This window comes from Oncorhynchus tshawytscha, linkage group LG13 (assembly GCF_018296145.1).
Source record: "Oncorhynchus tshawytscha isolate Ot180627B linkage group LG13, Otsh_v2.0, whole genome shotgun sequence".
NCBI classification, from domain to species: Eukaryota; Metazoa; Chordata; class Actinopteri; order Salmoniformes; family Salmonidae; genus Oncorhynchus; species Oncorhynchus tshawytscha.
Genome location: NC_056441.1, coordinates 33560609 through 33587448, shown reverse-complemented (window position 1 = coordinate 33587448; position 26840 = coordinate 33560609). Strand labels below are relative to the sequence as shown.

Genomic DNA, 26840 nt, shown 5'->3' with positions numbered 1-26840 from the left:
GATTACACTAAAAGCCGCCGGCAGATCAGATCGAGCCTGGAACAAGATAAGAGCTCCTTTTCATTGCGTTTCAGCATGAGAAGTTGGAGCTGTTGGTTAATATATAACATGGGCTGTTTATATCGGGCCTCCAAATAATGACTGTTAGTGGTGGTTCTGTAATGAAACTTACACAATGACTGATGGTAGTTATCAGACGACTGAGCCACTGCTGAACTTGCTGTACTGCAGGTCCTGTTTTACAACCCAACTAATGGAACATGCTGTAATGTCTCCAACTGTATTTATGGATGATGTTATAAAATTCTAATGAATTAAACTAGGGATTAAAGCAGTTCGGAGGTTTGAATGGGTCGTGGGTGTCTGAGATAAAAAATAAAAAAAATACAATTTTTATCATAGACAATATTCCAGTCTGAACTTAAATGACTTAAACCAGGTAGAAAATGTGTAGAAATGATAATGAACTTATTTTTTAATAATTTAACTTCATATAGAAGTGTTTGCGACTTAATACCACATATGGACATTGAAAACACAAGCCAATGATGAGATACAATATCAAACAAACCATCTACTCTGTATACAACCCAGAACAGCATATCATGATTTTCTAATCAAGGGCTTGAAAACAAATCTTGATGCATGCACAGTAAAGAAAGTAGCAACATCAGTAAAATCATCTCTAGATTCAAAACACCTATTTTAAAGACCTGAATGACTCAAACTTTGGACTTCTTTTTCCTAAAGTGTAGATGGGATCGGCCGAGCCTGATTTCCCTAACTGTAAACCTCGGCCTGGCACCAGTCTCACACTTCATACACTGTTCTCTGTTCCTGTTTATTGAGTTTCCCCACATCTACCTCACTTCCTCTCCCTGTAAGGGTCCTTTTCCTGTGTGTCTGGTGGGTCCAAACAGCCAGTCTCACCTTCTGCGATCTGGGCCAAATTCCCCACTCCCTCTGTGTTCCTTTATTAAGTGCTGTGTGGAAGGGGAGGAAGCTGGTAGAGGCCAAACACCCTCCCACTGTACCCAACAGAGCTCCTAAAAACAACACATTCACTCCTGTACTGGATAACAAGTCACAGTATATAGTGGGTTCTATTGAGTGCTAGCTCAAGAATTAAGTTGAACATGAGACATTGGGGTTTATTCATAAACGTGTCGATCACATGGAGTAGTTTCCTAAAAAATACAGCAGACGTTTCCAGAATCCAATTTGCTAAAACTTGGTGTTTTAAGAAAGCATAATCTAAGTTCCATAGATGTACTTTCAATGGATTTGATGAGGGATTTACAAGCATGTTGTTTTCTCTTGGTAGACAAACATTTGAGAAAGTTACGTTATTAGGACAAACATTTAAATAAAAGGATGAAATGAAATTACCCCCAGGTGATGCTTCCATCATAGGCAGTCAGCTACAGTGAACAAAAATATAAACGCAACAAGTTTTGTTCCTATCTTTCATGAGCTGAAATAAAATATCCCAGAAATGTTCCATATTGTCATGCCAAATTTGTTTACATCCTTATTAGTGAGCATTTCACCTTTGCCAAGATAATCCATCCATCTGACAAGTGTGGTATATCAACAAGCTGATTAAACAGCATGATCATTGCATAAGTGCACCTTGTGCTGTGGACAAAAGGCCACTCTAAAAGGTGCAGTTTTGTCACAGAATACAATGCCACAGATGTCAAGTTTTGAGGGAGTGTGCAATTAGCATGCTGACAGCAGGAATATCCACCAGAGCTTTTGCCAGAGAATTAAATGTTAATTTCTCAACCATAAGCTGCCTCCAACATTGTTTTAGAGAATTTGGCAGTCTGTCCAACCGGCCTCACAACCGAAGACCATGCGTAACCATGCCAGGCCAGGACCTCCACATCTGGCTTCTTCACCTGCAGGATCGTCTGAGACCAGCCACCCGGACAGCTGATGAAACTGTGGGTTTGCACAACTAAAGAATTTCTGCACAGACTGTCAAAACCCGTCTCAAAGAAGCTCACTGTCACGCTGGAGAAGTGTGCTCTTCAAAGATGAACCCTGGTTTCAACTGTACCGGGCAGATGGCTGATGTCAATGTTGTGAACAGTGCCCCATGGTGGCAGTGGGCATAAGCTACGGACAATGAACAGAATTACAATTTGGCAATTGGAATGCACAGAGATACCGTGATGAGATCCTGAGGCCCATTGTTGTGCCATTCATCCACCGCCATCAACTCATGTTTCAGCATGATAATGCACAGCCCCATGTTGCAGGGATCTGTACACAATTCCTGGAAGCTGAACATGTCCCAGTTCTTCCTTTCCCTGCATACTCACCAGACATGTCACTATTTGAGCGTGTTTGGGGTGCTCTGGATCGACGTGTACAACTGCGTATTCCAGTTCCCGCCAATATCCATCAACTTCGCACAGCAATTGTAGAAGATTGGGACAACATTCAACAGCCCACAATTAACAGCCTGATCAACTCTATGCATGAGGCAAATAGTGGTCACCAGATACTGTCTGGTTTTCTGATCCATGTCCCTACTTTCTTTTAAGGTGTCTGTGACCAACAGATGCAGATCTGTATTCCCAGACATGTGAAAACCATAGATTAGGGCCTAATTTATTTATTTTCCTTATTTTTCCTTATATAAACTATAACTATAAACTGTAGCTCAGTCAAATCTTTTAAATGGTTGCATGTTGCATTTATATTTTTGTTCAGTGTACTTTAAGCAATAATAGTTAATGATGATTAATATAAAACCGGTTGCTTTCCAGCTAGCACACTTGGTTCCTTGGAAGTTGTGGGAACGCAAGTCTTTGGTTTCTCATTGGTTCTGGGAACAAATCCATAAGTTTTCTGACCAGTTTTTTAAAAACTTTTTGACTGTTCTGGGAGGTTGCAATTAGGTTCTGAGAATGTTTTATTATGGTTCCGTGAAGGTTTTCCTGGGAGGTTTTAACGTTCTGAGAATAGAAATTATAGGTTATTATTATTTCAATAATATTTAATAACACAGCTTAGGTTAACTGTTTTGAACTCCAATAACAGATTGGATGCTGAAGTACACGGCTATTCATTTGCTTAACCATGCAAACGCATATTTTGTATTGTGGCACAGCATCCGTGAGATTCTGTTCTCTATCCATGGAATTACTCCACTGCACCAGCAGGATGAAGCTAGCATGCCACGTTCATTTTAGTCTGTTCAAACAGACCCCATTTCTAAGGAAACGAGCACTCATTAAGATCAGGTTGGGACAATTTAGTGGGCGCATTCAACACACCTGAACATACTTAACAATGTACACTGAGCATACCAAACATTAAGAACACCTTCCTAATATTGATTTGCACCCCCTCCCCAATTTGCCCTCAGAACAGCCTCAATTCGTCGGGACATGGACTTTACAAGGTGTCGAAAGCGTTCCACGGGGATGCTGGTCCATGTTGGCTCCAATGCTTCCCACAGTTGTGTCGAGTTGGCTGGATGTGCTTCGGGTGGTGGCCCATTGTTGATACACACAAACTGTTGAGTGTGAAAAACCCAGCAGCGTTGCAGTTCTTGACACAAACCAGCGCGCCTAGCGCCTACTACCATACCCCGTTCAAAGGCCCGAAAATATTTGATCTTGCCCATTCACCCTCTGAATGGCACACATACACAATCCATGTCGCAATTGTCTCAAGTGTTAAAAATCCTTCTTTAACCCGTCTCCTCCCCTTCATCTACGCTGATTGAAGTGGATTTAACGAGTGACATCAATAAGGAATCATAGCTGTCACCTGGGTTCACCTGGTCAGTCTATGTCATGGAATGTTTTGTGTACTCAGTGTGTATGTTTTTAAGTAATATTCTTAGAAAGTTCTTTGAACAATACTAACATGTTGTTTTTTATGGAACGTTTTCTTAATATTCTGAGAGCATGACTTTAAATAAAACCATGAGGAAACCTGCAGAAAAAGTTATGCTGAAATACTGAAATTCCCACGGAAGAACGTTGTTTCTTAACGTTCCCTGAGCAATTTGAGAACATGACTTTAAATAGAACCACGAGGAAACCTGTAGGAAAGGTTATGCTGAAGTACTGAAATTCCCACTTAAGAAGGTTCACAGAACTTGATGTACTAGCTGGGTTATCTATTCATCCCTGATACACCAGCTTTGTAGGCAATTTGTCTGATACACCCTTTATCTTAGTTAATTTCGTTTTATTGCAAATGGATGAATCAATAAAGACATCATCAGTCAATGATATCATCACCTGTTATTTAAACACACACCCTTATCAGCACTGACAGAGCATTACAATAAAATATATTTTAGATAGTGTATTACAATAATGAACTTCATGGTCTAAATGAACAGTCATCTGGATATGGAAGAGAAAAAAAACAAACACAAAGAATTATCCAATAATGTCATATGAGCAGGGGTGCAACTTTCAGTGGGGACATGTCCCCCGAACATTCTGAAATTGTATTTTTGTCCCCCCCAGTTTTATTATTGGAATGTGATACAAAACAAGGAAACGTTGTTCTTTAGGACCATGCGGAATCCTCTGAGCGTTAGGGTAGGCTGGCCTTCTAGGCAGAGTTGCTGGCCTCCTAGGCAGAGTTGCAAAGAAAAAGGCATATCTCAGACTGGCCAATAAAAATAAAAGATTAAGATGGGCAAAAGAACACAGAAACTGGACAGAGGAACTCTGCCTAGAAGGCCAGCATCCCGGAGTCGCCTCTTCACTGTTGACGTTGAGACTGGTGTTTTGCGGGTACTATTTAATGAAGCTGCCAGTTGAGGACTTGTGAGGTGTCGGTTTCTCAAACTAGACACTCTAATGTACTTGTCCTCTTGCTCAGTTGTGCACCGGGGTTACTGGTTAGAGCCAGTTTGCTCTGTTCTGTGAAGGGAGTTGTACACAGCATTGTACAAGATCTTCAGTTTCTTGGCAATTTCTCATATGGAATAGCCTTCATTTCTCAGAACAAGAATAGACTGACCAGTTTCAGAAGAAAGTTATTTGTTTCTGGCCATTTTGAGCCTGTAATCAAACCCACAAATGCTGATGCTCCAGATACTCAACTACTTTAAAGAAGGACAGTTGCATTGCTTCTTTAATCAGAACAACAGTTTTCAGCTGTGCTAACATAATTGCAAACGGGTTTTCTAATGATCAATTAACCTTTTAAAATGATACACTTGGATTATAGCTAACACAACATGTTTGTGTTAATACAGGACCCCATCCCGCCCCCATCTACTGTCAACCAATCATGTCAATACGGAGCTATACGGAGCCCTCTGCACTGTCACAAATTTTGGGAGGCTCACGGCGATGCGGTACGGAGTTCGGTTTGGCCTCCACAAGCCTTCAGAGGCTCTGCAATTGCTTCACATCCTCTGTAAGAATCACATATGCAGAGCCAGCATAAATTGGCTTTAAGTCTACATGATGAGATTATTATGGATAAGAGGTGAGAATATTTTTATTGGTCAAAAATGGCAGTCAAGCACTGATCATCAAGTCACCAGAATAAGACCCTCAATATTTATTGGAAAGGGGCATAAAGATCACATTGCACTTTACCCACCCTGTAAAATCCAGCACTTCATCTGTAGCCTAATAATCTGCATGGTTTCCTGAGTTGTAGCGAGAGAACCACGCCCCATTACATCGCGGGACTCCAAGTTACCTTCGATATGGTGGTTATTATATTTGTGCATGAAGGCGTTTCCACTGCCATTTCTCACATTATTCATTTTACTGACACAAAAATATCCCGACATGTCGAACGAACAAATGATCTGTCTGCATTTATAACATCGTAGCGAAACTTCCTGTTTCCATCAGCTGTTGTTTTTTAAATTTTTTATATGGTATGATTTTACTGCATAAAAACTGTGGATGGAAACGTGGTTACAGTCTCGATACCTTTGGAGCTCAGTGTTTCTTCTTGCGGTCCTTCAGTAGATGCTTTGGTTAAAGTTGTCTCATAGGACAACTGACGTGAGATTGGGCAGCCAGGTTCATCCTCTGTGTCAAGTAATTGGTTGACAGATTTGAGCCTTTTTTTAGTCCACTGTTTTGTCTTCATGTCCCTTTGCACTGTGGTCCAGATCAACCTTTTCAGCATATCACCTGTCCATATTCTCATCAAACCTGTGTGAATGGAAATATATTGAACCGGACTGAAAAACAATAAATACATAAACGCAGCCAATACATGTTCACAAATCATCATAATAGAAGGATCTCACTGTTTGTTTTCTTTCTGTTTGAAATTAATACTTTTATTTGCTCAATGGTAGCCCAAGAGTGATGAAGAAAAACTAGATATTCGTCACACAATAAACATATGAGGTGATGGGCTTTCCCATTTATGGGTTCATTAATGTAGCTTATTGTGAATGTGTGATGGTGCTTTCAAGAGTACTGGGAACTCTGGGAAAAAAACTAGGTCAAATAATGACGTCAGTGATCTTAAGGTCGGAAAGTAGGAGCTGTAGAAAGAGACCTTAGTTCCCGACTTGGAATTCTGAGTTGACCACTCAAAAATATTTTTCCCAGTTGGAGCAACGTTTTTACAAATTTTTACAAGTTCACAGTTGTCTTAAACGCACTGAGGTCGGAAGTCAGAGTTTTCCGAGTTCCCAAGTGTTTTGAACGTGGCATGAGAGAGTCTGATGGTGTCACTCACTGTCTGACGCAGTCGGGGATCTGCACACGCTCAATAGGGATGTGCTGGGACAGCTCCCGAAGGCTGTTGATAAACTGAAGCTTGCGACTGAATTTGGAGCTGTGAGGAGGAAGGGATCGTAAGCCATTTGTTTTGTGTGACGACACAGAGCCAACATGTAAATAAAATAAATATACAATTAAGATTTGTACTATTACAGCTACAAGATCAGGGCGGCTGCTCAATCAGTGCTAAGGCCATTGTTCTATAGATGTCCCTTTTGCTTCATGGAGTAACATGACTCAACAACAACAACAGCAACCCTGACCGACTGGACTTGGTGTCTCAGGGGATGGTGGCCCTCACCTGATGAAGGGCTTGATGATGGTGATCAGGGCCTTAATGTACCAGGTTGGGTGTACAATGTACAGACCTTTCAGATTCTTCCTCAACCTATGAGAGAAACAGAATCAAGTTTAAGAGTAAAGGTAACAGTTGTTCATTCAATCTGTCAGTATATCTTCTGTAGATTTACACTACCACTCTCACATCACCATGATTAAACCTTTCCATAAAACATGTATGTCTACCAAAGGTTACTTTAGTGCCTCCAAAAGGTTATTTGGGGCCCGGTCTGTGTGACTCCCCAGGCAGGCGCAAACTGTTAAGTAAGGGGTCTACCTCACTCACCAGTCAAAAGTTTGGACACAGTTACTCATTCCAAGGTTTTTCTTTATTTTGACTATTTTCTAGATTGTAGAAAAATAGTGAAGACATCAAAACTATGAAATAACACATAGTGAATCATATAGTAACCTGTTACGTTCTGACCTTTATTTCCTTTGTTTTGTATTTATTTAGTATGGTCAGGGCGTGAGTTGGGTGGGCAGTCTATGTTTGTTTTTCTAGGTTTTGGGTATTTCTATGTTTCGGCCTAGTATGGTTCTCAATCAGAGGCAGGTGTCATTAGTTGTCTCTGATTGAGAATCATACTTAGGTAGCCTGGGTTTCACTGTGTGTTTGTGGGTGATTGTTCCTGTCTCTGTGTTTGCACCAGATAGGACTGTTTAGGTTTTCGCACATTTATTGTTTTGTTAGTTATTTCATGTCTAGTTCCTTTATTAAAGACCATGAATAACCACCACGCTGCATTTTGGTCCGCTTCTCCTTCACCACAGGAAAACCCTTACAGAATCACCCACCTTAACAGGACCAAGCAGCGTGGTAAACAGCAGCTGCAGCAAAAGCAGCAGCAGGAGAAGGAACAGCAGCAGCAGGAACAGCAACAGCGATGTCAGGATTTCGGGACATTGGAGCAGAATCTGGACTACATACCTTGGGAGGAGATAGACAGGTGGGCGGTCGACCTAGCGAGAGTGCCGGAGCCCGCCTGGGATTCGATGGAGCAGTTCGCGGAAGGTTACAGGAGAATGAGGTTGGCTAAGCGAACACGGCTGGCAAGGAAGCCCGAGAGCCAAGTGCCATGAAGCCGTCTCTACGCATATGGTCCCCAGTGTGTCTCCTTGGGCCGGCTTACATGGCACCAGCCTTGCGCACGGTGTCCCCGGTTCGCCTGCTTAGCCCAGTGCGGGCTATTCCACCTCGCGCACTGGCAGGGTGACCGGGAGCATTCAACCGGGTAAGGTTGGGCAGGCTCGGTGCGCAAGAGCTCCAGTGCGCCTGCACGGTCCGGTCTATCCGGTGGCAGCCCCCCGCACCAGGCTGTCTCTCCGTTTCACCCCTACAGGTGCTCCCGCCTGTCCAGCGATGCCGGAGCCTTCCTCCTCTCCAGCGCAGCCGGAGTCTCCCGCCTGTTCGGCGCCGCCCGTCTGCCCGGCGCCGCCTGGGCCGCCCGTCTGCCCGGCGCCGCCTGGGCCGCCCGTCTGCCCGGCGCCGCCCGTCTGCCCGGGGCCGCCTGAGCCGCCCGTCTGCCCGGGGCCGCCTGAGCCGCCCGTCTGCCCGGCGCCGCCTGGGCCGCCCGTCTGCCCGGTGCCGCCTGGGCCGCCCGTCTGCCCGGCGCCGCCTGGGCCGCCCGTCTGCCCGGGCGCCGCCTGGGCCGCCCGTCTGCCCGGCGCCGCCTGGGCCGCCCGTCTGCCCGGGCGCCGCCTGAGCCGCCCGTCTGCCCGGCGCCGCCTGAGCCGCCCGTCTGCCCGGCGCCGCCTGAGCCGCCCGTCTGCCCGGCGCCGCCTGAGCCGCCCGTCAGCCAGGGGCCGCCAGTCTGCCAGGGGCCGCCAGTCAGCCAGGGGCCGCCAGTGCCGCCAGTCTGCCAGTGCCGCCAGTCAGCCAGGGGCCGCCAGTGCCGCCAGTCAGCCAGGGGCCGCCAGTGCCGCCAGTCAGCCAGGGGCCGCCAGTGCCGCCAGGTGCCGCCAGTCAGCCAGGGGCCGTCAGTGCCGCCCCTCAGCCCAGAGGCGCCAGAGCCCCTCAGCCCAGAGGCGCCAGAGCAGCTGCTCCTCTGTCCCGAGCAGCTGCACCTCTCTCCCGAGCTGCCCCTCTGTCCCGAGCTGCCCCTCTGTCCAGTGGGGTCATTGAGAGGGGTTGCCATGGTTAGAGAGCCACGGAGGCGGACAATGAGGCGGACTAAGACAATGGTGAAGTGGGGTCCGCGTCCCGCGCAAGAGCCGCCACCGCGGACAGACGCCCACCCAGACCCTCCCCTATAGGTCAAGGTTTTGCGGCCGGAGTCCGCACCTTTGGGGGGGGGGGGTACTGTCACGTTCTGACCTTTATTTCCTTTGTTTTGTATTTATTTAGTATGGTCAGGCCGTGAGTTGGGTGGGCAGTCTGTTTGTTTTTCTAGGTTTTGGGTATTTCTATGTTTCGGCCTAGTATGGTTCTCAATCAGAGGCAGGTGTCATTAGTTGTCTCTGATTGAGAATCATACTTAGGTAGCCTGGGTTTCACTGTGTGTTTGTGGGTGATTGTCCCTGTCTCTGTGTTTGCACCAGATTGGACTGTTTAGGTTTTCGCACATTTATTGTTTTGTTAGTTATTTCATGTCTAGTTCCTTTATTAAAGAACATGAATAACCACCACCCTGCATTTTGGTCCACTTCTCCTTCACCACAGGAAAACCCTTACATAACCAAAAAAGTGTTCAACATATACAAATATATGTTATACTTTAGATTCTTAAAAATTAGCCACCCTATGCCTTGATGACAGCTTTGCACACTCTTGGCATTCTCAACCAGCTTCATTGGATACAGAAGATAGCCATATTTGGTAAAAGACCAAGTCCATATTACAGCTTAAATAAGCAAAGATAAACGACAGTCCATCATTACTATAAGACATCAAGGTCAATCAATTTGGAAAATTTCAATAACTTTTAAAGTTTCTTCAAGTGCAGTCGCAAAAACCATCCAAATCTATGATGAAACTGGCTCTCATGAGGACCGCCACAGGAAAGGAAGACCCGGAGTTACCTCTTCTGCAGAGGATAAGTTCAATGGAGTTAACTGCACCTCAGATAAATGATTCACAGAGTTCAAGTAACAGACACATCTCAACATCAACTGTTCAGAGGAGACTGCGTGAATCAGGCCTTAATGGTCGAATTGCTGCAACTATTTTAAAGGACCCCAATAAAAAGAGACTTGCTTGGCTTGGGCCAAGAAACTTGAGCAATGGACATTAGACCTGTGGAAATCTGTCCTTTGGTCTGTTGAGTCCAAAATTGGGAATTTTGGTTCCAACCGCTGTGTCTTTGTGAGACGCAGAGTAGGTGAACGGATGATCTCTGCATGTGTGGTTCTCACCATGAAGCATGGAGGAGGAGGTGTGATGGTGCTTTGCTGGTGATACTGCCAGTGATTTATTTTGAATTCAAGGCACACTTAACCAGCATGGCTAGCACAGCATTCTGAAGCGATACGCCATCCCATCTGGTTTGCGCTTAGTGGGACTATCATTTGTTTTTCAACAGGACAATGACACCAAACACACATTCAGGCTGTGTAAGGGCTATTTGACCAAGAAGGAGAGTGATGGAGTTCTGCATCAGAAGACCTGTTCACCACAATTCCCCGACCTCAACCCAATTGAGATGATTTGGGATGAGTTGGACCGCAGAGTGAAGGAAAAGCAGCCAACAAGTGCTTCGCATATGTGGGAACTCATTCAAGACTGTTGGAAAAGCATTCCTCATGAAGTTGGTTGAGAGAATGCCAAGAGTGTGCAAAGCTGTCATCAAGGCAAAGCCTGGCTACTTTGAAGAATCTCAAATATAAATATATTTTGATTTGTTTAACAAATATAAATATATTTTGATTTGTTTAACACTTTGGGTTACTAAATGATTCCATATGTGTTATTTCATAGTTTTGATGTAGAAAATAGTCTAAATAGTCATTTTCTACAATGTAGAAAATAGTCAAAATAAAGAAAAACCCTGGAATGAGTCGGTGTCCAAACTTTTGCCTGATACTGTACATGGGCCAAGTCAGACAACAGGAAGTGAGAGGGGAAGTTGGCTAGACACAGTCAGGTGTCAAAACACTAGCTCTATTGGAGCAAACATCACAAAGAATAATGCTGGTTTTCCAGACACAGGTGAGCCCTACTCCTGGACTGAAAAGCATGCTCAATGTAGAACTATTGAAAGAGCTTTTTCATCCACAAACACTTAATCTTGTCTGGAAACCCATCCAATCCTCACCACTCATCCCCTACCCAGATGGTCATACGCCATCGCAATCTTTGCTCTCTCTCTCTCCCACTACTATCTCCTCTTCTATCCCTTTGATAAATAGTTCTCTGTCTTCTCTCCTGACTCTGCCTGTTCGACCCTACTATCCTCCCTTTCCGCATCCTATAACTCGAACTGTCCCCGTTTCTCCGGCCGGCTCGGCCCTCCCCTCCTGCTCCGTGGCTGAGTGACTCATTGCGAGCTTACAGAACAGGCCTGTGTGCAGCTGAGCAAAAATTGAGGAAAACTAAACTTCTGGAGGACCTATTATCCTGTCACTCCCTCCTCTCTACATGCTCTTCCCCTGTATCCATTGCTAAAACCACTTTCTATCACTCTACATTTCAGCTTCTGCCTGTAACCCTAGGAAACTCTTTTCCACCTTCTCCTCCCTCCTTAATCCTCAACCCCCTCCCTCCTCCCCCTCTGCGGACGACTTTGTCAACCACTTTGAAAAGAAGGTTGACAATACTGTATATGCTCCTCCTTCACTCAGGCTAATGAGTCAACTGGTCCCACTCACACAGAACTACCCTACGCCTTGACAGCCTGCGCCTAGTGTCCGGCCGCCCGACAACCTGCCCGCTCAACCACATCACATCTTGAGCCCGCTGTCTCAGACCAACTCTCTTGCTATCTCTCTCAGAAAGATGTTCTTGACCCTGACCGGTCAGGCTTCAAGACGGGTCACTCAACCGAGACTGCTCTTCTCTGTGTCATGGTGGCTCTCCGCACTGCCAAAGCTGACTCTCCTCTGTTCTCCTCTTTCTAGATCTATCCGCTGCCTTCGACGTCATGAACCATCATATCCTCCTCTCTGCCCTCTCAGGGCTGGGTGTTTCAGGCTCTGCACACTCTTGGATTGCATCCTACTTGGAAGGTCGCTCCTCAGCTTGGAGGTCGGCCCACCATCTCAAGCTCAAGCTCAACCTCGACAAGACAGAGCTGCTCTTTCTCCAGGTGAAGGCCTGCCCGCTCCATCACAGCTGACAACTCCACAGTGTGACCCTCCCAGAGTGCAAAGAACCTTGGTGGGACCCTGGACAACACCCAGTCGTTCTCTGCAAACATCAAAGCAGTGACCCGGTCCTGCAGGTTCATGCTCTACAACATCTGTAGAGTACGACCCTTCCTCACACAGGAAGCTGCACAGGTCCTAATCTAGGCACTTGCCATCTCCCGTCTGGACTACTGCAACTTGCTGTTGGTTGGGCTCCCCGCTTGTGCCATCAAACCCCTGCAACTTATCTAGAACGCTGCAGCCTGCCTCGTGTTAAACTTTCCCAAATTCTCCCATGTTGCCCCGCTCCTTTGCACATTCCACTGGCTTCCATTCGAAGCCTGCATTCACTACAAGACCATGTTACTTGTCTATGGAGCAGCAAGAGGAACTGCCCTTCCTTCCCTACCTTCAGGCTATGCTCAAACCCTAAACCCCAACCCGAGTTCTCCGTTCTGCCATCTTTGCTCTTTTGGCCCTCTCACCCCTACGGGAGGGAAGCTCCCGCTCAGCCCAGTCCAAGCTCTTCTCTGTCCTGGCACCCCAATGGTGGAACCAGCTTCCCCCTGATATGTTGTTGTTGTCCCACCTAGCTATCTTAAGATGAATGCAGTAACTGTAAGTCCCTCTGAATAAAGGCATCTGCTAAATGACTCAAATGTAAATGTTCAAAGAAAGGGTCCTAAACCATATCACAAAAAAATGAGTGTCTGAACTATAGGCAACCTCTAGAAATCCCTGCAGGGTTTTTCTTGGATAATTCCTTACACATATTTGTATAAAGGGAAATAGGATATACTAATATAAATATAATAAATAAATATAATAATATAAATGGAAATCAAGTTGAGACATACAAAGGTCAGTGTGATGGTCTTAGCAGCTTTTTTCCTCCTGCAGTTCACTTGAGACCTTTACTGGATCCAAACATTTAGTTCAATTATTAGGATTAGACCCTGTTCAAGGTTTACAGCATCAAAGCTTTCTGGAAATATGAGGGATTATGTTAGTAGCCAAGCTGTTCACAGGCCTTTGGACACTGTTGTAACCATCCTGAAAAAAACAAGACTCTTTCCATTAGGGCACTCAATGTACAACGTTTTAAAAACGTTTTCCAACGGAAAATGACTATGCGAGTGTTTTTTATTGGACAAGTCCATGTAGTCCGTTCTAGTTTCAGTTCATTTTCTTCCGTTTTGTGCCTAATGGAAAAAAAACCTGGAATCTACTACCTCTTAGCCTGAGAACTGTAGGTTGGCTGTGCGGGAAGTAAGGAGGAAACTCAAAATTATACTTTGGTTTTGATGCCATCCTCTGGCTGAAGAAGGAGTGCCAAAGCAGGCTCTCGTAATCTTGCTAAGGCCCAATGTGACACTATTATTGCCAGCTACTTGCTGTGGGTTACTTTCTATACTGTATAAGTACAGAAAGTACATATGGTTGCTACACTGCACATTCAAACTCTCATACACTATTTTTTTAAGTACGCATGGTATTATTTGGGAATATTTACTGAAGGTTTAACTTTATTTTACTGTCTGCTGTTTTAAGTCATTTCATTATTAAATGTACTGGTACTGGTATAAAAGTAGCCTCCTGGTATAACTTTGTGATATAGTTAAATAGTAATTACATAGCAATTACCTAATGAGGTGCAGACTTGTATTAGATCAAGACGAGTCACAAACGTGATGGCTTGAGACTTGTCTTGGTAGCTTCTATTCTGTTTCACTACACGAGAGCGCAACGGTGGTGGACACGACTAGTCATTCCATGGTTTTTCTTCATTTGTACTATTTTATACATTGTAGAATAATAGTGAAGACATCAAAATTATGAAATAATAAATATGGAATTATGTTGTAACCAGAAAAGTGTTAAAAAATAATACAACAGGTTACAACCTTACCGTGAAATGCTTACTTACAATCCCTTAACCAACAATGCAGTTCAAGAAAGAGTTAAGAAAATATTTACCAAATAAACTAAGGTAAAAATAATAAAAAGTAACACAATAAAATAACAATAATGAGGCGATATAAAGGGTGTACCGGTACCGAGTCAATGTGCAGGGGTACAGGTTAGTTGAGGTCATTTGTACATGTAGGTAGAGGTAAAGTGACTATGCATAGATAATAAACAGTGAGTAGCAGCAGTGTAAAAACAAATGGGGGGGATGGGGGTGGAGCAGAAAGAACAGTCTATGACTTAGGTGACTAGAGTCTTCTACAATTTTTTGTACTTTCCTCTGACACCGCCTAGTATATAGGTCCTGGATGGCAGGAAGCTTGACCCCATTGATGTACTGGGCCGTACGTACTACCCTCTGTAGTGCCTTACGGTCATATGCCGAGCAGTTGCCATACCAGGCGGTGATGCAACCAGTCAGAATGCTCTCGATGGTGCAGCTGTAGAACTTTTTGAGGATCTGGGGACCCATGCCAAATCTTTTCAGTCTCGAGGGGGTAAAGGTGTTGTCGTGCACTCTTCACAACTGTCTTGGTGTGTTTGGACCATGATAGTTCGTTGGTGATGTGGACACCAAGGAACTTGAAACTCTCGACCCGCTTCACTACAGCCCTGTCAATGTTAATGGAGGCCTGTTCGGCCCGTCTTTTCCTATAGTCCACGATAAGCTCCTTTGTCTTGCTCACATTGAGGGATAGATTGTTTTCCTGGCACCACACTGCCAGGTCTCTGACCACCTCCCTATAGGCTGTCTCATTGTTGTGGTAGCACTGTTGTGTCATCAGCAAACTTAATGATGATGTTGGAGTCACATTTTCTTGTTTGCTTATGGCCTTATATAGCTGGTTGAGTGCGGTCTTAGTGCCAGCATCGGTTTGTGGTGGTAAATAGATGGCTACGAATAATATAGATGTCACACCCTGATCTGTTTCACCTGTCCTTGCGATTGTCTCCACCCCCTCCAGGTGTCGCTTATTTATCCCTGTGTTTCCTGTCTCTCTGTGCCAGTTTGTCTTGTATGTTTGTCAAGTCAACCTGCGTGTTTTTTCCCGTACTCCTTTTTCTCTTCTTTGCTAGTCCTCCCGGTTTTGACCCTTGCCTGTTTTCTGGACTCCATTCCCGCCTGCCTGACCATTCTGCCTGCCCTGACCTCGAGCTTGCCTGCCCTTTGGTACCTACTGGACTCTGAACTGGTTTTGACCGTTTGCCTGCACAATACCATTGTGTCTGCATCTGGTTCTCGCCTTGTGCCCTTATAACAGATGAGAACTCTCTTGGTAGATAGTGTGGTCTACAGCTTATCATAAGGCGTGCAATATCTCAAGACTTCTTTAATATTAGACATCATGCACCAGCTGTTATTGACAAATAGACACACACTCCCAGCCCTCGTCTTACCAGACGTAGCTTCTCTGTCCTGCCCATGCATAGAAAATCCCATCAGCTCCTTATTATCCGTGTTGTCGTTTAGCCATCACTCAGTGATGGCTGAAGATATTACAGTTAGATATTACAGTTTTTAATGTCCCGTTGGTAGGATACTCTTGATTGTATAACATCCATTTTGTTTTCCAATGATTGCAGGTTGGCCAATAGAATGGAGGGTAGTGGGGGTTTACTCACTCACCTACGAATTCTCAGAAGGCAGCCTGACCTCCTCTCCCTTTTCCTCCGTCTTTTCTTCATTCAAATGATGGGATTTGGGCCCATTCCTGAGAAAGCAGTATATTCTTCCCGTCTAAATCATTAAATCATTTTTTTGTCCAGTTCGAGGTGAGTAATCACTGTTCTGATGTCTAGAAGTTATTTTCGGTCATAATAGACGGTAGCAGCAACATTATGTATTGTAACATTATGAACGCAAAAAAACTAACACAATGTCACGTGTGCTCCCTCTCCGGCCTCTAGGTCACCAGGCTGTTCATTATGGCGCACACCTGTCACCATCTTTAAGCGCATCTGCACATAATGACACTCACCTGGACTCCATCACCTCCTTGATTATCTGCCCTATATATGTCACTCCCTTTGGTTCCTTCCCCAGGCATCATTGTTTCCTGTTTCCTGTCTGTGTGTTGTTCATGTTTTTTGTTTTGTATTATGTTTCGTTCATTCATTAAATGATTCACTCCCTGAACTTGCATCCCAACTCCTAGCGCACACGTTATAGAATGAAGCCTCATCAAAGCGAAGCATCAGGGAGTGTTTTTTGTTGTTTTGGAGATGATGTTGGGTCTGTCTGTCAGAACCGAAGCTACCTGGGAGGCCTCAGCCGGTTTGTCGGATTCCCATGACTCGGCGGGTTCAACAGGTTACCCTGCCTCAGCTGGCTCGACGGGTTTCCATACCTCAGCAGGATCGACAAGCTTCCAAGCCTCTGCAGGTTTGATCGGCTCCCATGCCTCAGCTGGCTCGATAGGTTCCCATGCCTCAGCTGGGTGAACAGGTTCCCGTGACTCGAGAGAGGCAACCGGGGAGGTCTCAGCCGGCTCATCAGGCTCTCACGCCTCAGTCGGTTCGTCAAGGTTCTGGACCTCAGCGGAGGTGACCGGTCTGCTCCTGATCCCTGGGATCGTCCCTGTGGTTGGTGTCCTGCAGCTGCAGCCACACGCCGGGGAGGGGGTACTGTCACGTATGTTCTCTCTCCGACGCTCTTGATCGTCATGCTCCCGCGCCTCAGCCGGATCGACAGGTTCCTGTGCCATAGCAGAGGTGACCGGTCCGCTCCTGATCCCCGGGATCGCCATTTTGGTCGGCGTCCTACGGCTGGAGCCGTGCGTCGGGAGGGGGTACTGTCATGTGTGCGCCCTCTCCGGCCTCTATGTCACCAGGCTGCTCATAATAGCGCACACCTGTCACCATCATTACGCACATCTGTGCATAATGACACTCACCTGGACTCCATCACCTCTTTGATTATCTGCCCTATATTTGTCACTCCCTTTGGTTCCTTCCCCAGGGGTCATTGTTTCTGTTTCAGTTTCCTGTCTGTGCGTTGTTCGTGTTTCTTGTTTTGTATTATGTTTCATTCATTCATTCAATTATTCACTCCCTGAACTTGCTTCCCGACTCCCAGTGCACACGTTATACACAATAGCACAGTTGATTAGGAGACCGTAAAACGGCAGCCATCCCCTCCGGTGCCATTCTCTCCCTTTGCCTTGATGACAGCTTTGCACACTCTTGGTATGCTCTCAACCAGCTTCATGAGGTAGTCACCTGGAATGCATTTCAATTAACAGGTGTGCCTTGTTAAATGTTAATTTGTGGATTTTTTTTCCTTCTTAATGCGTTTCAGCCAATCAGTTGTGTTGTGACAAGGTACAGTGCCTTGCGAAAGTATTCGGCCCCCTTGAACTTTGTGACCTTTTGCCACATTTCAGGCTTCAAACATAAAGATATAAAACTGTATTTTTTGTCAATCATTTCAATCATGAAGTGGAACGACATTTATTGGATATTTCAAACTTTTTTAACAAATCAAAAACTGAAAAATTGGGCGTGCAAAATTATTCAGCCCCTTTACTTTCAGTGCAGCAAACTCTCTCCAGAAGTTCAGTGAGGATCTCTGAATGATCCAATGTTGACCTAAATGACTAATGATGATAAATACAATCCACCTGTGTGTAATCAAGTCTCCGTATAAATGCACCTGCACTGTGATAGTCTCAGAGGTCCGTTAAAAGCGCAGAGAGCATCATGAAGAACAAGGAACACACCAGGCAGGTCCGAGATACTGTCGTGAAGAAGTTTAAAGCCGGATTTGGATACAAAAAAGATTTCCCAAGCTTTAAACATCCCAAGGAGCACTGTGCAAGCGATAATATTGAAATGGAAGGAGTATCAGACCACTGCAAATCTACCAAGACCTGGCCGTCCCTCTAAACTTTCAGCTCATACAAGGAGAAGACTGATCAGAGATGCAGCCAAGAGGCCCATGATCACTCTGGATGAACTGCAGAGATCTACAGCTGAGGTGGGAGACTCTGTCCATAGGACAACAATCAGTCGTATATTGCACAAATCTGGCCTTTATGGAAGAGTGGCAAGAAGAAAGCCATTTCTTAAAGATATCCATAAAAAGTGTCATTTAAAGTTTGCCACGAGCCACCTGGGAGACACACCAAACATGTGGAAGAAGGTGCTCTGGTCAGATGAAACCAAAATTGAACTTTTTGGCAACAATGCAAAACGTTATGTTTGGCATAAAAGCAACACAGCTCATCACCATGAACACACCATCCCCACTGTCAAACATGGTGGTGGCAGCATCATGGTTTGGGCCTGCTTTTCTTCAGCAGGGACAGGGAAGATGGTTAAAATTGATGGGAAGATGGATGGAGCCAAATACAGGACCATTCTGGAAGAAAACCTGATGGAGTCTGCAAAAGACCTGAGAGTGGGACGGAGATTTGTCTTCCAACAAGACAATGATCCAAAACATAAAGCAAAATCTACAATGGAATGGTTCAAAAATAAACATCCAGCTGTTAGAATGGCCAAGTCAAAGTCCAGACCTGAATCCAATCGAGAATCTGTGGAAAGAACTGAAAACTGCTGTTCACAAATGCTCTCCATCCAACCTCACTGAGCTCGAGCTGTTTTGCAAGGAGGAATGGGAAAAATGTCAGTCTCTTGATGTGCAAAACTGATAGAGACATACCCCAAGCGACTTACAGCTGTAATTGCAGCAAAAGGTGGCGCTACAAAGTATTAACTTAAGGGGGCTGAATAATTTTGCACGCCCAATTTTTCAGTTTTTGATTTGTTAAAAAAGTTTGAAATATCCAATAAATGTCATTCCACTTCATGATTGTGTCCCACTTGTTGTTGATTCTTCACAAAAAAATACTGTTTTATATCTTCATGTTTGAAGCCTGAAATGTGGCAAAAGGTCGCAAAGTTCAAGGGGGCCGAATACTTTCGCAAGGCACTGTAGGTATACATAAGGTAGCCCTATTTGGTAAAAGACCAAATCCATATTATGGCAAGAACAGCAAAGAAAAACGACCGTCCATCTTTACTTTAAGACATGAAGGTCAGTCAATTCGGAACATTTCAAGAACTTTTAAAATTGTGCAGTCACCAAAACCATCAAGTGCTATGATGAAACTGGCTCTCGTGAGGACCACCACAGGAAAAGAAGACCCAGAGTTACCTCTGCTGCAGACGATAAATTCATTAGAGTTAACAACCTCAGAAATTGCAGCCCAAATAAATGCTTCACATAGTTCAAGTAACAGACATCTCAACATCAACTGTTCAGAGGAGACTGCATGAATCGCCAATAAGAAAAAGAGACTTGTTTGGGCCAAGAAACATGAGCAATGGGTATTAGACCAGTGGAAATCTGTCCTTTGGTCTGATGACTCCAAATTTTTTGGTTCCAACCGCTGTGTCTTTGTGTGATGCAGAGTAGGTTAACGGATTATCTCAGCATGTGTTGTTCCCACAGTGAAGCATTGAGGAGGAGGTGTGATGGTGTGGGGGTGCTTTGCTGGTGACACGGTCTGTGATTTATTTTGAATTCAAAGCACACTTAACCAGCATGGCTACCACAGCATTCTGTAGCAATTCACCATCCCATCTGGTTTGCGCTTAGTGGGACTATCATTTGTTTTTCAACAGGACAATGACCCAAAACACACCTCCAGGCTGTGTAAGGGCTATTTGGACCGCAGAGGGAAGAAAAATCAGCCAACAAGCGCTCAGCATATGTGGGAACTCCTTCAAGGCTGATGGAAAAGCATTCCTCATGAAGCTGGTTGAGAGAATGCCAAGAGTGTGCAAAGCTGTCATCAAGGCAAAGGGTGGCTTCTTTGAAGAATATCAAATATCAAATATTTGTTTAACACTTTTTTGGTTAGTACATGATTCCATATGTGCTATTTCATAGTTTTGATGTCTTCACTATTATTCTACAATGTAAAAATATAAAGAAAAGCCCTTGAATGAGTAGGTGTGTCCAAACTTTTGACTGGTACTGTAGTTAAATAGTTACATAGTAATTACCTAATGAAGTGCAGACTTGAGTTAGATCAGGATCAGTCACAAATGTGATGGCTTGAGACTCGTCTTGGTAGCTTCAATTCTGTTTCACTACACGAGAGCGCAACAGTGGTGGATGGTGGATCAGGCTATCAACTACTAACCTGGCCGTGTGACTCACAGCACAGGGAGAGCTGTGACCACACTGGCCTGGATAGGAGGCCATTTGTTAATGCAATATTCGCTCTGAAATTGTGCAATGGATTTCACTCTTCTTTTTTTTTTATTACCATTTTTTCTCAGGGGTTGAGAGTTCTCGTTGTTTAGATTTGAAAATCCAAACATTGTAATGGAAGGGGGCTGTATGTGGCTGTGCCTGTGGGTGTTTGAGTGAGAAAGACACAGAGGGGGGCCAACCAGTAAAAGCACAGCCCCCTCCATTATCAACGCATTGTGCCAACAACATCAAAGAGCCATTCCCGACTCTGAAGTCAGGAGGACTTCAAGAATTAGGCGTTAACCAGACTAATTAGCAACTGGGCTGACTTGACTTTGAGTAGGGACGCTACTATATCATTAATAAAAACAAATTGCCTAGCTGAATAAAATAAAACATGATGTTATATAATGATGTTGAAGCACTTTGCCCTGGTGACATGAAGGTCCTCCAATGCCACAGTTGTTGTATATTTTTAATGTTCCTGCCAAAACCTCTGCTATGAGGTCCTGTTTGTTCAGTAAGACCCACACAGGAAGGGTCCCAAGTGGCGCAGCAGTCTAAGCCCTGCATCTCAGTGCTAGAGGCTTCACTATAGACCCTGGTTCAATCCCAGGCTGTATCACAACCGGCTGTGATCAGGAGTCCCATAATAGGGTGGTGCACAATTGCCCAGCATGGTCTGTTTTTATTATTATTATTTTTTTTACACCAGGTAAGTTGACTGAGAACACGTTCTCATTTACAGCAACAACATGGGGAATAGTTACAGGGCAGAGGAGGGGGATGAATGAGCCAATCGTAAACTGGGGATTATTAGGTGACCGTGATGGTTTGAGGGCCAGATTGGGAATTTAGCCAGGATACCGGGGTTAACACCCCTACTCTTATGATAAGTGCCATGGGCTCTTTAATGACCTCAGAGTTAGTGGGGGGTTTGGCAGGGGAAGGCCATCATTGTAAAATAAGAATTTGTTCTTAACTGACTTGCCTAGTTAAATAAAATGGACCATAGAATACTACAAATCAACAGGTTTTAGGTGGAGTGTTTGCCCTCATTTGTGTACAGCCAGATCTTATCAGAGCAAGATGGACATTAATTAAGCACCACACCCTGGGTCTATTCATATTCAACACAATAATTCTGCTTCTACACAAACTCCTAACACAAACAACACGTGTCCACAAGCAGAGTCATATTTCACCAGATGCTGCGTAGGGGAAATTACAAGGTTGGGAAATAAAGGATATAAATCTACAATTTGCGCAATGCTGCTACAGCAAGACTTTCGAATCAGGGAGGAGCTTCGTGTAATGATCGCATGCGCCCATTTTAGTGGAATTGTGTAAATATTGTTTCAGAAGTTTACTTTTTAATGATCTTTCTTCCACTTGCTTTACTATCGTTGTGGTGTGGTGAAGGGAAGAGCATATAGCCATGGCTGCGCTTTGACAGAACTGCAAAGTTTTGAATTCTGGGCTACTCGTGAAAATCGGTCGGTTCTAGAAAATACCGCTAAAGTTCAGTGTGGCTCCACAGTACGACATCGTGGGAATCTCGATTCGAAAACTCATTGCCTGCATTTAGACTTACTGCTGAATGTTTACATTTACACTACACTTGAGGACTTCATTGCAGATTCACAGTGAAAACGTTCTAGAAATCAACCTTCTGAGAGTGGCAGAGGATGCTTTCAGTGTCAGACCCCCCCAAGTGACATTTTATGGGAGGATTATTCTTAATTTCTGTATTTTTTTCTTAGGCAAGCCTAGGAATCTAGTATTATTGAATTAATATGGGTTGCCTGTGCAGTAAAGACCAACGTATTGAGAAGGCACGTAAAGAATCAAACAAAAGGATTAATAAACAGCTGCAAGAAGACAAGCATAATAACCAAATGACTTGCCCGCGCCAGGTGCTGCTGTTAGGAGCTGATGAATCTGGGCAACGCACGATAGTAAATCAGATGCGCTGTTTACATGTGGAACCCACTGCACAGGAGACAATGCATTACATACAAAACAACAGTAAAAATGCTTCAGGGATGTCCGAGACATTTTTCGAGATGGATGGTATCCATTTTCATGTATCTAATGTTAGAGGTCAGAGGTACGAAAGCAGAAAGTGGATGCGGTGTTTTGCTGACGTGTGGGATGTTATTTTTGTGGTGGACAGCAGCAGCTATGACATGGTGATTCAGGAGGACAGCCAGACCAACGGGCTGCAGGAGGCCCTGAACCTCTTCAAGATCATCTGGAACAACAGGTGGCTAAGGACCCTTCCTGTCTGGGTCTTACTGAACAAACAGGACCTACTAGCAGAGAAGATTTTGGAGGGAAAATCAAAAATGGAAGAGTATTTCCCAGAATTTGCACACTACACTATGCCGGAATTTTCAACACCAGTACCAGGGGAGGACCTTCGTGTCACCAGGGCAAAGCACTTCATACATGAGGAGTTTCTGAAGATCAGTACAGCAGGCCAACTAGACGAAAGGGACTGTCATCTGGTTTTCACCTGTGCAGTTGACACGGAAAACATCCGGCTCTTCTTCCGTGTCTTGACAGATAGCCAGCTTGGTAGATTTTCGACACTGAGACACTTATTTTTCACCGACTGAGACAAATTTCAATGATTTGATTACTTGAGACTTAATTACCTTGGCATAAAATAAAATAACTTGAGATTTGACTTTGGCAGGCCAACTACATTGCAGTTGCCAGATCTCACAATGCCTGAATAGAATAGGTGTTGAACATATCCACTAACCACATCATATAATATAGCACTCTGTCTGCAATGTTGATGACTGCAATTTATTCGCCCTGGAACATGGCCTACGACTTGTAGACTCCGCTGACATGAGATACTTTTGAGTTAAAATATTTTTGTACTGTTTTGTTACTCACTGTGGCATATAGTTTTCTGAAATAGGACCGCAAACCAAAGCCATTTTGAGTAAACAGAACTAACCTTCTGTCAACGGTGGTGTAACACTCTCTGAGCCAGCCAATGGTGGGGAGCTTGTCACGCTGGGCCATGGCACACAGGTACACAATGACGTAGTTCTCCGCAACCATCAGGTCCAACGTTCCCACAACGTACCTGCAATGTTTAGTGGTGCTGTGGTTAGGAATGTCGACCTGAAAAGTGGCCAATTCAGATAGTGTTTTACTAAGACTGTGGCTTCTCATCAATTAGCTCTCAGACCTGAACAGGTTGTCCATGACATGCTGGTAGTTCTCCATGTTGTTTTCAGGGAGATAGCAGGAAGAGAACACAATGATGTCATTAGACCCTTCTCCATAGTAACCTGGAAGGAAAACAACATTTGGATGAGGCAAAAATGAACATGCAAAAAATAAGTGAAGATGCTCGTTCTGTCATCTGAGTTGATCACACAACAAACGGTCACATTATCCGAATTCCATGAGCCTGAGGAAACTCACATTCTTGCATAATGTCGGTTAGGTAAGTGCGACAGATTAAGTGAGTGCTGGGGTTCTGGACTCACCCCCATGTGACAAGACTCGAAGGAAAGGTTCCAGTACACTCATGTTGACCAGACTCTCCTGAAGCGGATCTCCTGTGCGGAACCGGCGCCACCTAGTGCCCTGGCTGTCCACTTGGTCTTGGTCAAGAGAGCCCACTCCCATCTGCTCTGGTACTGACCCACGGGCCTTATGGAAACGGGATGCCACTCCCAGACGAAGCAGGTCATCTGTGAATGGGAATAATGTTTCAATGGTCAATTTCCCATACCGTACTGTAGATAACAAAATGCATAGATGGAGAGTGGTTGTGTACTGTCTATAATATATTATATCTATGGCGTCAAGATCACCTAATGCAAAGCATATATAAAGGGAATAGCTATATATTATGAATTGCCCAAAATAGCCTATTTGTGCCTATCCCATGGGAACAATATAATCAAAGTGAAAGTTGTTCAATAAGTTCATTGGCTGATCTTGGACCTGTGAGTGAAGAAACGGACCAAAGATAAAGGCTGTTAGACTGTCCTGTCCACTGCACCCAGTTCTCACCCTCCAAATCCATGTCGTGCACTGGAAAATGGAGGGACTCGCTGTCCGAGGGCGTTTCCATGGCATCCAAGTCGATGTCCAGCCCCAGATCGTCGTCATCAGGGGAGGGAGAGAGGGCAGCTGTGGCATAGTCGTCGGACACCGCCGAGTCACTGCGATCCAGCGTCAGACTTAGGGCGGGAGCCACCAGACGCTTCTTCCTGGGTCGGGGCCCTGTCAGAGCCAGACTGCTGGGCGGGGCTACCATGACATTTAATCCTCATGATTTGCATTTATATGGAGCTTTATAACAGTGACTGTGATGTTACAACATTGCCATTTTGAATTGAAGTGTTACCTGGCCTGTCATCGGCAGCTAATGTGGGGTTCCCCGAGACTGCATCTGTGCCATGAGCATTCCTGGGAGGTGACCTACAATGTTTAGAGAGGTCAACAATTACATTTCTATGGAATTCTTATTAGATATAGGTGTTTCATTGTGAAAAAACACTTGTTTGGATATTTGGTATGTTGATAATATAACAAGAACAATTCAGTCTGATGACCATAACCTCTGACCTGGGAATGTAAATGTCCTCCTCCTGCTTCTCCATTTCTTGTTCTTCCTCTCTTGGTTCCATGTTGTTGCTGTGCAGGTTCTCAGTGCCAAGTTTCCTGATTGGATGTTGTCAAGAGTAACAGCAGACCTTTTGGCCCGGAGAAATGAAAAGTCCAAACCGCTATTACAACTCAGGAGCAACTTTAGCTGTGACTTCATATGTTTATTTGAGGAGAATAAAGAGTGTAAAAAAGAAAATGATGATGAATGTCATGGACATAGGGTAACAAGTAAACAAATAAATACTGTAGCACCTACAGGTTCGTGTCGGATCAGTTCTGCCAAATGATCGTATACTGAGGGATTTGTTCCTGTGCACAGTGTTCATTTGTATTGAGTGCAATAAAAGTAGTGCGCTATATAAGCCAAGGCTTGTCAACAACCACTGTCTGTCACCATGTTGTACTTTCTTTTTCAAAGCTTGTGTCATAATGAAAAGGTAGAATCACTTGTAGAATGTAAGACCCTTACACCAGTGTGAACACATTCAATTGCACCAATACCACCAAGTTTGTCTTGGTAAGATTCATGTGAATACGTGGTAAACAAAACTTGAGACAGGAACGCATGTGCACAGACACAATACAAAGCAACAAACGTGTAACGTTACCTTGTTGGTGGTGTTTGGTTGACAGGCCGACAAAACTTTTCAATGCCTTTGTTAAAAGTACAGCAACTGTACAATGAGTAACCTTTGAGTGAAAGAGGTAAACGTTATGGTTTCGCTGATCTCATGACGAAGCCTCAGATTGCACTGACACAATTGCCACACCTGAGAGTCAAGGTGTGGTGTATTTATTGCCAGTGCAAGCCCATCCCGGTAACCGAGGCAACGGGAATTAACTGCACAAGCTCCGCTTTAGGGTGAAAACATGCACGTACATGCAATGCTTGTTCAGAATTCATGCAGTGTAGGCTATTGGGCTGTATGACATCACAGAGAATCAAACAAAAGAATCAGCACTGAAACTTGTGATACATTTTTTAAAAATGGTTATTTATACTATAAAACACATACAGACATCCTAATACCTATTCTGAATCTCAAATGTATGGCCTACTGTAGATTTGAAAGGGCCATAGAACATTGACCTCTGAGATTTTGTACCCAAGTATGTTTTGTGCACCTGGTACTTCCTTGGCTATCTACACATTATTTGCTGGCTCAGCATTGCACCATGAGTACTTATCTTGTAATTTTGAGTAGTTACATTTTTCATAGTAATCACATCCCTCTTCAACATTTCCTCATTCAGTCACCACAAACTGCCTATGTATCTTAAATATGTTTAGAAACAAGAGAAATTGCCAAGCATTCATATACTGATAAACATAGGGGTTGACCTTTGGAGTTGACAAAGCCCGTTTGATAGCTTAGATCTTTGCTTTCCATCTGCAATGTGTGATATAGTGCCTTCAGAAAGTATTCATACCCCTTGACTTATTCAACATTTTGTAGTGTTACAGCCTGAATTCAAAATGGATTACATTGATTTGGTTTCTCACCCATCTACACACAATACCCCATAATGGCAAAGTGAAAACATGTTTTTAGACATTTTTGCAAATGTATTGAAAATAAGTATTCACACCCCTGAGTCAACACGTTGTAGAGGCACCTTTGGCAGCGATTACAGCTGTGAGTCTTTCTGTG

The 26840-nt window shown here is 44.4% G+C and overlaps 2 protein-coding genes across 4 annotated transcripts; one reads left to right on the top strand and one right to left on the bottom strand.

The window, feature by feature from the left end:
- Positions 1-5472: 5472 nt before the first annotated feature.
- LOC112264743 (BCL2/adenovirus E1B 19 kDa protein-interacting protein 2) lies at positions 5473-25971 on the bottom strand. Of its 3 annotated transcripts, none has more exons than XM_024441535.2 (10): positions 25797-25971; positions 25147-25274; positions 24926-24999; positions 24589-24801; positions 24057-24263; positions 23753-23855; positions 23516-23647; positions 7048-7134; positions 6703-6801; positions 5473-6164 (listed from the first exon to the last, which is right to left on the bottom strand). In XM_024441535.2, exons 2-10 carry the CDS (start codon positions 25206-25208, stop codon positions 6140-6142), a joined length of 1002 nt encoding a protein of 333 aa, XP_024297303.1. In that variant the 5' UTR covers positions 25209-25274; positions 25797-25971; the 3' UTR covers positions 5473-6139. The 3 variants fall into 3 exon arrangements, with proteins under 3 accessions (XP_024297303.1, XP_024297302.1, XP_024297300.1); XM_024441534.2 differs by having other exon boundaries at positions 24589-24828; positions 25147-25339; positions 25797-25970; XM_024441532.2 differs by having other exon boundaries at positions 24589-24828; positions 25797-25970.
- On the top strand, positions 21758-25568 carry LOC112264744 (guanine nucleotide-binding protein G(s) subunit alpha-like). The gene has a single exon (XM_042295551.1). It carries the CDS (start codon positions 22338-22340, stop codon positions 23160-23162), a length of 825 nt encoding a protein of 274 aa, XP_042151485.1. The 5' UTR covers positions 21758-22337; the 3' UTR covers positions 23163-25568.
- Positions 25972-26840: the final 869 nt, after the last annotated feature.

Coding starts and splice junctions, on each gene's coding strand:
- LOC112264744 (XM_042295551.1), top strand. CDS start 22,338: ATGGGTTGCCTGTGCAGTAAAGACCAACGTATTGAGAAGGCACGTAAA.
- LOC112264743 (XM_024441534.2), bottom strand. CDS start 25,208: ATGGAACCAAGAGAGGAAGAACAAGAAATGGAGAAGCAGGAGGAGGAC. Junction 24,829..24,925: donor AGCTGCCGATGACAGGCCAG/GTAACACTTCAA, acceptor ATGTCATGGTAG/CCCCGCCCAGCAGTCTGGCT. Junction 23,648..23,752: donor GTCATGGACAACCTGTTCAG/GTCTGAGAGCTA, acceptor TAAACATTGCAG/GTACGTTGTGGGAACGTTGG.